General features: G+C 36.6%; 1 protein-coding gene and 1 pseudogene across 2 annotated transcripts in view; one reads left to right on the forward strand and one right to left on the reverse strand.

Moving 5' to 3' along the window:
* Nucleotides 1-13,970, forward strand: part of MRPS35 (mitochondrial ribosomal protein S35) — a 45,412-nt gene that overhangs the window by 10,508 nt on the left and 20,934 nt on the right. For both annotated transcript variants that reach the window (XM_061125193.1, XM_061125192.1), the window contains exon 5: nt 7,201-7,340. In XM_061125193.1, the coding sequence (XP_060981176.1) occupies nt 7,201-7,340 (140 nt within the window). The remainder of the gene's footprint in view (nt 1-7,200; nt 7,341-13,970) is intronic.
* LOC133043864 (proteasome maturation protein-like) lies at nt 6,200-7,180 on the reverse strand (annotated as a pseudogene).

The raw sequence follows: 13,970 nt of genomic DNA on the forward strand, positions 1-13,970 counted from the left end.
TTAGCAAACCAAATTCAACAGTACATTAAAAGGATCCTACAGGGTGGTGCAGCGTCTGCAAGTAAATCAGTGTGACATATCACATTAACAAAATGAATGATAAAAATCATATGATCTTCTCAGTAGATGCAGAAAAGGCATTTGATAGAATTCAGCATCCTTTCATGAGAAAACTCAACACAGTGTGTATAGAGGGAACAAACTTCAGCATAATAAAGGCCACATTTAATAAGCTCAAAGCTAATATCATAGTACAGCAATGAAAAGCTAAAAGCTTTTCTTCTAAGATCAGGACAAGACAGGGATGCCCACTTTCACCACTTTTATTCAACATAGTGCTGGAAATTCTAGCCAGAGCAGCTAGGCAAGAAGAAGGAAAAAAAGGCATAGGAAAGGAGGAAGGAAAATTGTCATTACTTGCTGATGACATTATTTTTTTTTGATGACATTATTTTACGCATATAAAATCCTGCTGCTGCTGCTGCTGCTGCTGCTAAGTTGCTCCTGTTGTGTCTGACTCTGTGCAACCCAACCCCATAGACGGCAGCCCCCCAGGCTCCCCCATCCCTGGCATTCTCCAGGCAAGAATACTGGAGTGGGTTGCCATTTCCTTTTCCAATGCATGAAAGTGAAGTGAAAGTGAAGTTGCTCAGTCGTGTCCGACTCTTAGCGACCCCATGTACTATAGCCCACCAGGCTCCTCCGTCCATGGGATTTTCCAGGCAAGAGTACTGGAGTGGGGTGCTATTGCCTTCTCTGATATAAAATCCTAATGACTCCAAAAAAACCTTGAAATTAATAAATGGATTCAGTAAAGTTGCAGGATACAGTTAGTATACAAAAATCAGTTTCATTTTCTGCAGTGAAGGTGGGAGTTCAGAAGGAGATTAAGAAAGAGAAGTTAAGTAAGTCATTTACAATAGCACCAAAAAGAATAAAGTACTGGTGGGGGGAGGAAGAATTGAATGAAGGCAGTCAGAAGATGCAGACTTCCAGTTACAAGGTAACTGAATACTAAGGATATAATTTATAATATGATAAATATAATTAATACTACTACATGTTATCTATGAAAGTTTTTAAGAGAAGAAATCCTAAGAGTTCTTATCACAAGGGAGAAGTTTTTTTCCCTTTAATTTTGTATTTACATGAGATGATGGATAGTCATTAAATTTATTGTGATAATCATTTCATAATTTATGTAATTCAAATTATTATGCCCTATACCTTAAATTGCACAGTTGTTGTTCAGCCCCTAAGCTGTATCTGGCTCTTTGTGACCCCATGGACTACAGCACGCCAGGCTTCCCTGTCCCCTCACTGTCTCCTGAAGTTTCCCCAAGTTCTTGTCCATTGAGTTAGTAATGCTATCCAACCATCTCATCATCTTCCACCCCCTTCTCCTTTTGCCTTCCATCTTTCCCAGCGTCTTTTCTATTGAGTCAGCTGTTCTCATCGGGTGGCCAAAGTGTTGGAGTTTCAGCTTCAGCATCAATCCTTCCAATGAATAATCAGGGTTGATTTCCTTTACAATTGACTGGTTTGATCGCCTTACTGTCCAAGGGACTCTCAAGAGTCTTTTCCAGCACCATAATTTGAAAGCGTCAATTCTTAGGCGCTCAGCCTTCTTTATGGTTCAATTCTGAAAGACCATTGCTTTGACTATACGGACCTTTGTCAGCAAAGTGATGTCTTTGCTTTTTAATACACTGTCTAGGTTTGTCATAAGTTTCCTTCCAAGAAGCAAAGTGTCTTCTAATTTCATGGCTACAGTCACCATCCACAGTGATTTTGGAGCCCTAAAAGAGGAAATCTATCACTGCTTCCACCTTTTCCCCTTCTATTTGCCATAAAGTGATGAGACCAGATGCCATGATTTTAGTTTTTTTAATGTTGGGTTTTAAGCCAGCTTTTTAAAAAAGCACTTAAAACTTATACAGCGCTATATGCCAATTATATCAAGACTGGAAGAAATAAAAGTAAAATATATGTGAACACATAATAAAAATAAGAATAAAGTACTTAGGAATGTGTTTAACCAAGGGGGTGAAAGATCTGTATACTGAAAACTAATATTGATGAAAGAAATTGAAGAAGACACTGATAAGTGTCAAGATAAGGATTGGAAGAATTAATAATGTTAAAACACCCATAAAACCCAAACCAATATACTGATTCAATGCAACCTCTGTCAAAATTCCGAAGGTGTTTTTCCCAGACATGGAACAAACTCCTAAAATTTGTATAGAACTGTAAAAGACCGCAAATAGCCAAAGCAGTTTTGAGAAAGAAGAACAAAGCTGGAGCCATCACACATCCTGATTTCAAACTATATTACAGTGCAATAGTAGTAGTCAAAACAGTATGGTGTTGTCATAAAAACAGACACATAGATCAATGGAACAGAACAGAATTCCAAAATAAAGTTGTGTATTTGTTTAGTTAATTTGTGACAAAAGAACCAAAAACACTTAATCAGGAAAGGATAGTTTCTTCAGTAAGCATTGTTGGGAAAACTGGGCAGCCACATGTAAAAGAATGAAACTTCACCACATCCTTGTACTATACACAAAAATGAATATGAATTAAAAACTTCAACATAAGACCTGAAACCATAAAACTCCTAGAGAAAAACATTGCGTGTAAGCTCTTTGACGTTGGTCTTGGCAATGATTTTTAGGAATTTGACACCTAAAGAAAGGGAAGAAAAGCAAAAATAAACAAGTGGGACTACATCAAACTAAAAGGCTTCTGCACAGCACAGGAAGCCATCAGTGAAGGGAAAAGGCAACCTGTGGACGTTTGCAAGTCATGTATCTGTTAAGAGGTTAATAGCCGAGATATCTAAAGAACTCATATAACTCAATAGTACCAAAAAAAAAAAAAAAATCTGATTTTAAATGTTTTCCAAAACATCAGTTTTCCAAAGAAGATTTACAAATGGCTGATAAGTACATGAAAAGATGCTCAACTTCACTAATCATCAGGGGAACAAAAATTCAAAATCCCTGCACCAAAGTGACTGTTGTCAGGAAGGCAATGTGTTGATGAGGATATGGAGAAGAGGACCCTTGTGTACAGTTGGTGGGAATGCAAATCGGTGCAGCCACTGTGGAAAACAGCCTGGAGAGTCCTCAAAAAAATGAAAATTAGAACACTGAATAATCCAGCAATCCTATTTCTTGATATATATCCAAAGGAAATGAAGATGAATTATTGAGACACGTGGACTCCCATGTTCATCTGAAAGTGATGTCTACATGCTCAGTATAGCTATCAAGGCTTTTCAGAAAAGGAAATGAAACCAGAAACTTCACAGGTAGCCTGATTATGCTAATAGGAGAAATAAATTAGTAAACATGATTATGATGAAATTAGAGCTTCTGGAAGGGCCTTCCAGTTGAAAATTAAAAGGAAGAAAAATGAAAAGGTCATAAAAAGAGGTCTAAAAAGCAGGAATAATAACCTTACACTTGAAATGAGGGAAGAAAAATCTCCTATTTTCATTGAGTTATGTTGTCTTCTGTTTTGAGACATTAGGATGAACTTCTGTCCCTTTAGATTGTATGTTTCTTTATTTGTTGGTGCCTAATGTTAGACTGACAGAGATCACTGGTGTGTATTTGTGCCCCATATGACACAAATCATATGTTATTTTTTGATCCTTTGCAAAGCCAGTTAACAAATGCATTGTTGTTCAGTCGTCCAGTCGTGTCCAACTCTTTGTGACCCTGTGGATTGCAGCACACCAGGCCTCCCTGTCCCTCACCATCTCCCGAAGTTTGCCCAAGTTTGTGTCTATTGCATCAGTGATGCCACCCAGCCATCTCATCCTCTGATACTCTCTTCTCCTTCTGTTCTTAATCTTCCCCAGCATTGAGGACTTTTCCAGTGAGTCGGCTTTTCACATCAGATGACCAAAATGCTGGAGCTTCAGCTTCAGCATCAGTCCTCCCAATGGTTTTGAGAGTTGATTTCCCTTAAGATTGGCTGATTTGATCTCCTTGCTGTCCAAGGGACTTTCAGGAGTCTTCTCTAGCACCACAGTTCAAAGGCATCAATTCTCTGGCGCTCTGCCTTCTTTACACCCAAAAGTGAAAAAATGAAAGTCGCTCAGTCATGTACAACTCTCTGTGATCCCATGAACTGTAACCTGCCATGCTCCTCTGTCCATGGATTTCTCCAGACCAGAATACTGGAGGGGATTGCCATTCCCTTCTCCAGAAGATCTTCCCAACCCAGGGATCAAACCCAGGTCTCCTGCATTGCAGGCAGATTCTTTACTGTCTGAGCCACTGGGAAGCCCTCTTTACACCCAGAGATGGGCACAATAAAGGACAGAAATGGTAGAGACCTAGTAGATGCTGAAGAGATCAAGATGAAATGGAAAAAAATACACAGAAGAACAAATATATTACCCTGTGATAAATTCTACTTTTTTTGTTTTTTAAACATTATTTTTAAATGCGCATTTATAATTTAGAAACTGGTAATGAGATAGTTCAAAAATACTTCATAGTTTTTAAATGAAAGGGTTTCATACAGTACATTTAGAAGAGTAGCATTATATTTTATAATATTTAAGTGAATTTTTTTTTCATTTATTTTTATTAGTTGGAGTAAGTGAATGTTTTAATCTTTCCTTAATTTTGCCTTTATACTTTTGCCAGCTTCTAGATTTAGATCATATCTTCCAAATAACTCAAAAGGCTTTTCAAGTATTTCTTCTCAGTTTTCTTTCAAAGTAGGTCAGTTCAGATTTTGTATCTGACTTGCAAATGGAAAATTTGAAGCACAGGAAAGTTAGGTAATTTACCAAAACTTTAATAATCAGTGGCAGAAGTTAAGTAAAAACCAAGATCTTCCGAATTTGTCTGTTGCTCTACCTATCAGATGAATAAAAGGTTGAGAGGGGTCTATTATGTACTTTCCAGTTGGCTGGGGTTTTTTGAACATATAATCGGGCAATTTAATTTAAAAACTGTAATTATCATCTGGTGATTGAAATGACTTATCCAAAGTTTAAAAAAAAAAAAAAGGTCAGTACAAACTCAGTAACTCATAAAATTCCCCAAACTAGTCTGTCTTATAAAGTGCCTGGCACTGTTGCATCTTATAGTACAGGATACTGGGATTAGTCCATAATGGGAATGCAATTTAACCCCAGGAATTTTGCTCCGTTCATTTTATTTAAATGTCAAAATGTTCTTAATGGCAAAGCTATTTCTTTCCCCTCAGAGTGTCTGAGTATTGATCTCTTAAACACAGTATTTAGGGAATGGTGTGAGCTATACTTAATTTGCTAACATATATTTAGTCCCAGATCTTGGAAAGTCTCTGTAATCTGGAGTGACATTTTGCTGACTGATTTTAAAGTCTAAACGGGAGCTAAATATAGTGTCTACTATAAGAAAGTCGTTAGCTTGGGGGAAATGTTGTTGGAGAAAGCACGGTCCATGGGATCTCATGCGCTTAATCTAAGAAACCTATTTTAGCTCTTCTTAGGAAGAGGTTGTTTAGGAAATGGGATTTCTGTTAAGGGGAACCTGATAATGTCAGAAGTTTTCATCCCAGACCGGGAGCCCTCTACCGTACTAACTTGATAGACTGGGGCAAAATGAAATCAGCTGCGCACCTAGGGAGTGCCTGGGTGTTAATAATACTGATAGCTACAGGAGGCTGGGAGCTCTCTCATTTCCTTGAAAGATTTTTTTTTTTCCCATTTGAGGCCTGAGTTTGCACCTCTGTGCTATGAGCAGTGTTCTCCGGGCTTAGAACTTCTGGTTGTAGCCCAGATCTCAGACATAGACCCACTCTCCCCAGACTGGCTGTCTTGCGTGAATATGCGGACAAGTCTGTTCCTCTTTCCATTTAGTGCCAGGAGCTCAGAAGTCAAAAGAAACATGAATTACTGTAAGGATCATTTAAAGGTGACTGAGGCTTTACAGTTAGAGGGCCTGTTGACTCAATTTCTGAAAGAAGATTGACAACATTTCAGTTCTCTGGTAGAGCTTGCACCACATAGCTTGGTGGACGTTAGTTCCCTGACCGGGAACTGAACCTGGGCCATGACAGTGAGACCACCAAGTCCTATCCCCTGGACCACCTGGGAATTCCCTCTTAGAGCTTTTTCGGAGCTTCTTTCACTTCCCTTCAACTGATTTTTTTTTTTTTTTTTTCATGTGTCAGTACTTTTAACGTTGTGCACATCAAATTATAGGAAAAAGACAACTATAAACAAGACGCAACTCCTCTACTTCCGTGAACAGCACACGGCATTACAGTAAGCCAAGTTTATATTCAACCATCAAATGCAGTTCTCCTATTGGTTCACTTTGTGATGGGTCATTAAGAATATCTTCAAATCCAATAGTCTCATCGTTACCCCTCAAAATATCCAGTGAAAGGTTTGAGCTGGGAAGAAATGGAAGACGCTGAACCTGCCGCCCTGCCTCGAATTCCATCTGCAGTTTTAGTGGCGCAAATAGACCCTGAATGTTTCTCAGTGTGGAGAAGTTCACCTTATCTTGGTTGAGCTGGTAATTTTTTTCTGATAATTCAAGAGGATGACTGGGCAGAAGTTCATTTTTCACACAAAGAGAAACCTTTTCGAAGAAGATCATGACTTTCAAAAGGTCCACTTGCTGACAGCTCAGTAGCTGGAATACTGTCCTTTAGCTGAGATCCAAGCCCTCTGGCATTCATGTTCAACTTGTTCGGCACACAAACTCTTATGGTCAGCTGGCTCTGCAGCTCACTTCCGTTTCCTCTTCAACTGATTTTTAATAACCTTCGTTTGGATGTGAATTCATATTGCCTGTTGCCATTTCACAAACAATAATGCTCCAGGCTGTATGAAATTTTTTGCTTTTAGTTGGTCAGGAATTAACACTGTCTCATAACAGACATGTGCAAAGCTATAATAAGCTTCCATCAGGTCATAGTTCCCTTTTAACTTACTGCTTCCCACCAAACTGAACTAGCCAAATCATTCCCTTAATTAAATCCCCTAATTAGGATTCACCTAGGAAGAAAAGTGATGCATGTGGGATGATGATGTATATAAAGTGCAGAAGAGAATCTGTTCTTTCATTTCATGTATCCTGAAAGGTGAACTCCCTCAATAATTTGATTTTGTCTGGTAATATATATTTTAATGAGAATTATAAAACTACAATTAAAATTTTTTTTAATTCTCAGATTTTTGCACTGAGTGGCCAGCTGCATTAGACAGTGATGAGAAATGTGAGAAGCATTTTCCAATTGAAATTGACACAGCTGATTATGTTTCATCAGGACCATCTATTCGAAACCCCAAAGCACGAGTAGTGACCTTAAGGGTAAGAGTTATTTTCTAAAAAATAAGAATTATTATAACACTTTATTTTATAATAGTATTTTGTATGTGTGACTATAAAACTGATAACATTTAGGCTTTCTAACAGTTTTCTTTATTAGAAAAATATAATGAATATTCTTAGAATTAATATTTATATATATTCCTGATTATGTTCCTCAGATAACTTACTAAAATGAGAAGTCAGGTCAAAGGATATAGATCTTTTAAGGATTTTTTATATATATTGTGATAGTTTTTTGATTATATAAAATCCCTCCAAATACAATACCAGCAGATTGTGAGAAAGTCTGTATTTTCCTGTACTCTTACCAGATTAGATATTATTATTGCCTATTAGCTTGATAGGTAAGAATTTTATTTGAAATATGTATGTCTTTGAATTCAAAGAGGGTGAAAGTTTATTCCTTTGTAAAATACTTTTTTTTTCTTTTTGCTCCTTTGCCCATTTTGAGGCTGTATTGATTTCTTACAGATTTATTTTTTCTTTTTAATAGGAGCTTTATTGAGATAATTCACATACTATAGAATTCATCCTTTTAAAGTTTACAGCTCAGTAGTTTTTAGCATAGTCACAGAGATGTGCAACCATCACCACTACTTAACTCCAAAAATTTTCATCACCGGAGAAAGGAAATCCCATGCCCATTATCAATCACTCCCTTTTCTCCAGTGTTCTTTACTTCCCCCAAGCTCCTATCAACTACTAATCTTAACTTTCTTTGTGGATTTGCCTATTCTTGACATTTCATGTAAATGAATCATATAACATGTATGCTTTTGCTTAGTATAATGCTTTCAGTGTTTTCATCTGTTATAGTGTGTATCAGTTCTTCATTTCTTTTTATTGCCAAATAATATTTCATTTTATGGATATACCACATTTTTTTTTTAATCTACTTGAGCTTCCCTGGTGGCTCAGATAAAGATTCCACCTGCAATACTAGGAGAACTGGATTCGATCCTGGGTCAGGAAGATCCCCTGGAGAAGGAAATGGCAATCCACTCCAGTGTTCTTGCCTGGAGAATTCCATGGACAGAGGAGCCTGGGGGGTGGGGGGCTACAGTCCATGGGGTTGCAAAGAATCAGACATGACTGAGCAGTTACACTCTCACTTCACTTTTGTTTATCCACTTAACAGTCAGTAGACATTTGAGTTGTTTAAATAAGGATCCAGTCAAACCCAGTTGCATTTGCCTGTGATGTTACTTACGTCTTTTTAAATCTAGAATAGCAAAGGACCCCGCTACTCCTTTTCCCACTCCCCGATCTGCCACCCTCACCATGATGTAGACAAGTTAAAAAGACAGGCATTTTATTCTGCAGCATTCCCTACCTTCTGCATTTGTCAATGTATTCTGATGTCATTTACCTTATTTTTCTGTATTTCATATAAACTGGAAGTTAGATTTAAGGGGCTGATTATGTTATAGTTAACTGTGACAACAGTATTTGAGAGATGTTGCTATGTATTTTATAGCATTCCATGAGAAGGCACGTAAAGTCTGGTCACTATATTTTGAGTATGCTGAGATTGATCACGTGGTTAAGAGACTGACAACATAATCTTTCTCTAGTGTGAGGTTATATTTTCCATTTCCTTTGAACAGGTAAGTGTAGATAGGTATGTTCAGCAAATTTTAATCAAATAAAATTGTATTCTTTTTGATATTCGAAGTGTGGCCAAAACTTTGGCCAGTAGGAGGCTAAGCTGATTCCTATATCTTTTTTTTTTTTTTTTACAATCCCATTAGCATTAGAGAATTTCCTTGCCTTCTGACACAAGATGGCCCAGGCTCCTTTTATAGTGTATTTCGTATCTCAGACCTGGAATTAGCTATTTCTCTCGTAGTTGTGTTTGAGTAGACTCCGGGAGTTGGTGATGGACATAGAGGCCCTGCGATTCATGGGGTTGCAAAGAGTCGGACACGACTGAGTGACTGAACTGAACTGAACTGAACTGAACGAGTAGCTCTGATACATTTTAGTGAACATTGATGTTTGGAGACCAAAATCTGAATGCTAGGACTTTTCAGTTGATTCTGTGGGTCATTTCTCAAGAAATAAATGATAATTAATGGTAGTTTTCATTTTTAACATCTTTTTTTTTTCTTTTGCATTAGTTTCTAAAATGTTTATGTAGTCCCTTGTGCTGCTCTAAAATGTGTGTGCCTCTAGCGTTTAGCCTTTAACTCTGAAATGGACCCCAATTTGAGACAGTAGTCCCTATTTATGTTAACGATGTATCCTGTTCCTAGTTTACTAGTATTTTTGGAATGATCTCCTTTGAATTTTTTAAAGTAATGAATTATATTTCTAGATTTTCAATTACTGAATCATTTCTGAGTCCTGATCAGTTTATGGTACATTATCCTTTTACTTGACCACTGACTGATTTGCTCTTTTAATACTTGATTTAGGACCATTTCTCTCTATCTCATGTTGCTTTGGAGGGACATCAAAGCCCTGCTTCACTTACCAGGAACATGCCACATGCCAGTGCAGGTCCACGTGTGGCCTAATAACTCCTAAGTTAGTGTTGAAAACCCTTGTTTCAGGACCCTTGTTTCTTGATGCACACAGCAGTCACGGACAGTTTTTTTTTAATTAAACTTTTACTTTTAGAACAGATTTACAGAGAGGTTTCAAGGATAGTACAGAGTTTGCTGTATGTCTCACCAAATATCTCCTGTTGTTAATATCTTAGGGTACTTTGGTACATTCGTTACAACTAATGAATGAATCACTATTGATACACTGTTAATTAAAAGTTCATACTTTATTCAGATTTCCTTAGTTTTTATCTAATGTTCTTTTTTTTTACCCCCAGAATTCCATCCAGGGTACCACATTGCATTAGTCATCTTGTCTCCTTAGGCTCTTCTTGACTGATTATTTCTCAGAATTTCCTTGTTTTTGATGACTTTGACAGTTTTGAGAAGTACCAGTTATGTATTTGTGGAATGTCCTTCAGTTGCTATTTGTTTGAATTTTTTGATGTTTTTCTCATGGTTAGACTGTTCTGCGTTTTGGGGAAAAAAGCCTCAACCTAAGTGTTATTCTCATAGCATCAGAGCAAGGGTGTAGGTTGCTCACTTGACTTATCATTGGTGATGCAGCTTAGATCTTTCTCCACTTTAAAATTACTCTTTTTTTTTTTTCTTCCTTTCCACAGTATACCCTTTAGAAGAAAGTCACTCTGCATAGCCCACATTTATGGAAGTTAAACTCCACCACATTGAGGGAGAAGGATCACATAGATTATTTGGAGTTCTTCTATGTGGGGAATTTGTCTGTTCTCCTCCATTTGTTTATTTATTCAATCATGTGTTTATATCAGTGTGAACTCAGGGATATTTATTTTATCCCGTGGATTTTGGTCCAGTAATACTTCATTGTGTTGCTCAAATTGTTCTGGTTTTGGCAGTTGGACACTTATTCACTTGGCCCCTCTGTTCCTTAGCCATGCCCCACCATTTGTGTTTTAAACACATCTTCATATCTTGGCACCACAAAATGCTCCTAGTTCATTTTAGATACTCCTGTCCCATTCCTAGAATCAACCCTTTGTCCAGAGATCCCTTACTAATTTACTTTTGATTCACCTGTTCTGGAGGGTGACTGCCCACCTTTTTGAGGGGCTTTCCAGTACTAAATTTCATTCTTGTACTCCATGTAATTTGTATTTTAAATTGGAAGACTCCAATTTACTGCAAAAACATGCTGAAAATCTGTGCAACCATCTTTGCATTGTATGCTAACAAATAGACAAACTTTAATTTTTAGAAATTTTTTCAGTGTTATAGCCATAACTGACTTGTAATTTTCTTTCTTTGAGTTTCAGTGTCAGGGTTATGAAATGAATTTTTGAAGCCTTTCAGCATTTTTTTTTTAATTCCATAGGACAGTTTAAGTGTCTAGCAATATAATTATGTATTTAGAGATTCTGAAAAATATAAAAGTTACAAAAGATTTATTATATACATTTTATGAAACATAGATCAACAAAGGGAAACAGGAGAAGAACTTAAAATTTTGCTTTGCTGATACCATTCCGTGGGTTAACAGAGTGTCTGTTACAGACTAATAATACCTCATACATTTTTAAGAACTTAATAAGTGTTACTTCTTTTAATAATAATAACAATAAGACAATGTTTGAGTTCTGTGTTTTATGGTGAAATCTCTGAACCTAGAGAAACCTAGATTCTTTTTTTCTGGCCGCACCATGGGGCTTTGGGGATCATAGTTCCCCAGCCAGAGATCGAACCTGGACCCACAGCAGTCAGGGGAGTCCTCACCTCTGGACCGCCGGGGAATTTCCAGGAAACTCAGATTCTAATTCATGTTTTGGGGTTTAATTTTTGTGGGCCTTAGTCTTAAGTACTACAGTATACATATAAGGTCCCTACTGGTTCTAAATCTGCTGATCGTTTCACATAAAAATAATCAGTGCTTTGTTTAAAGTATGCCCGCAGATAGCACTCACTGTATCATGTGCCCATCTGCTCCTTCTCTCAGGCCACCACACCACACCTTCCTCCATCCTTTACACCCCTTGCCTGACTCCTGGCTGCCTTTCTGAACTATTTGCACTCCATCTGCTGATAGTTGAGGCTCAGAGGTAGTGTCTAGACTGGTATTGTAGTTCAAGGGTAGAAGCAGGTGAAACAGACTAAAATGTGTAGACCAGCATAATTTAATGCAATATTGTGAAGATAATCAACTGTTGTAAAATATTATTTAGAGATACTCAGATTTTTAAATTCAGGGAAGGAAAAGTTGGTATCATGTTTTGTGATAAGTCATAGAAGTAGTTCAGAATTTAAAGTAACATATTTGTGTAGGATTTTACTTTAAAAGTGCTTTCTTCTATTTAATCTCACTTACTCCTGACAAAACTTCTGTGAATCCTTTCTGTTTTATAAAAGAGGAAACAGACAGGAAGATCACCTGATTTGTTTAAAGTCACTTATCTGATAAGTAGAAATCAAGACATGAAGTTCAGTTTTTGGCTTATGTGTTAATGCCATTGTTCTTTAACTAATTGCATATTATTGTAAATAGAGGAAATATTTCACACATTTAGACCTCTTTCAATTCATGTCATTCTAAGTGAGACATTTGAAGATACACACCTATTACTGCAACCACCTCTGATTTGAAATGTCAACATTATTTGGAGCATAATGTTAATAGTTTAATACTGACTAAAATATAGTAACTTGTGAGTAAAAAAGCCTAAGGATTCTTTTGAATTTTGGAAAAAGAATGACAAATAAATGTCACTCAACTTCAAAGTAAGAGTTTTAGTCCAGGTTAAAGACTACAATTTTGCAGTGCCTTTGAGTGCTAGTAGGTGGCGGGAGTGGACCACACAGCTGCTTCTGCAGTGTTTGTGAGTTTCTGGCGTAAGACCCTATATAACTTTTGACCATTAAAATGTTAATGTGAACATGAGTTTTAAAGCAGTTGTCACAGTAATGATCAGTATTGCTACAATTTTTGTTTTTTACTTTCTCACATAAGAAACTAGAAACACAAATTTTTTTAAATGGTAAATTTTTAAAATTATTGTTAAATACCTTGATTTTTATTGAATGAATTTTAAAAGGGAAAAATCACTGTGTTCTCAGTAGCTGAATGTAAAATCTGTTTCTTTCTCTGTACTGTATATAAGTCTGCATGCATATATGCATGTATTTTCATAATAATAGTCACAAGGTAGGTATATTTTTGGTTTTCTTATAGGTAATTCTCCATAATGCTAGCCATCAGAGTCATCATAAACTAATATTTTATCCCTCAGACTAATAACCTGATTGTTGACATAAATTCTTTTCAGAAGGCTAGTAATTTCTCATTGCCTACACCATATGATCATCCTCTGGAATTAATATTTAATTATCATTGTTCTTACTAACGGTCTTTGCATTCATATTTATTTCTTTCCTATTTTCTCTAGTCCAAATAAAAAACATTCACTGTGCTGCTTAACAAAGAAACAGCATATCCTCCCTTTCTAAAATGTGTGATTTCGTTTAGCGGATACACGTGGCATGCTTTCTAGGTGCCAGGTCACTGCCAGGAACAAGACAGATATTGTTCTTACTCTCAGGGGTTTGTGGTCCAGTGGGAAAAATGGGAAAATAAATAAGCTCTTATGCTACAGTTGTCTTGAGAGAAATGCTGGGTTATTGAAGCTAGAAAGAAGAAATATGTGGGATTTCAAAATCTTATTTAGCCTTATACTTCATATAGTTTTAATTCTTGCATATTCTTAATGTTCTTCATGGAAGGATAATCTTTAGTTTACCTCACTTGACTGTATTCTAGCCTGTAACCTGTTTTCCTGGATCAAGTCTGTTTATCTCTGGATAATACCTTTCAGCCAAGGCCATAATTCTCTGCAAATTAAAAAGTATGCTCATTTAGCTCAGCATTTCCCAAAATATGTTTTAAGGAAGACTAAGTTCATGAATTATCCCTTGAAAAGTGGAATCGCAAATTGAATAAATTTGAAAATTATTGCATCACCATCCTGCATCTTGAAATTTCAGAATGCTCTTCAACATTTTGCTTTGTCTAAGAAATCATACCATGAAGAACCCA

This window comes from Dama dama, chromosome 22 (genome assembly GCF_033118175.1).
Source record: "Dama dama isolate Ldn47 chromosome 22, ASM3311817v1, whole genome shotgun sequence".
Classification (NCBI taxonomy): domain Eukaryota; kingdom Metazoa; phylum Chordata; class Mammalia; order Artiodactyla; family Cervidae; genus Dama; species Dama dama.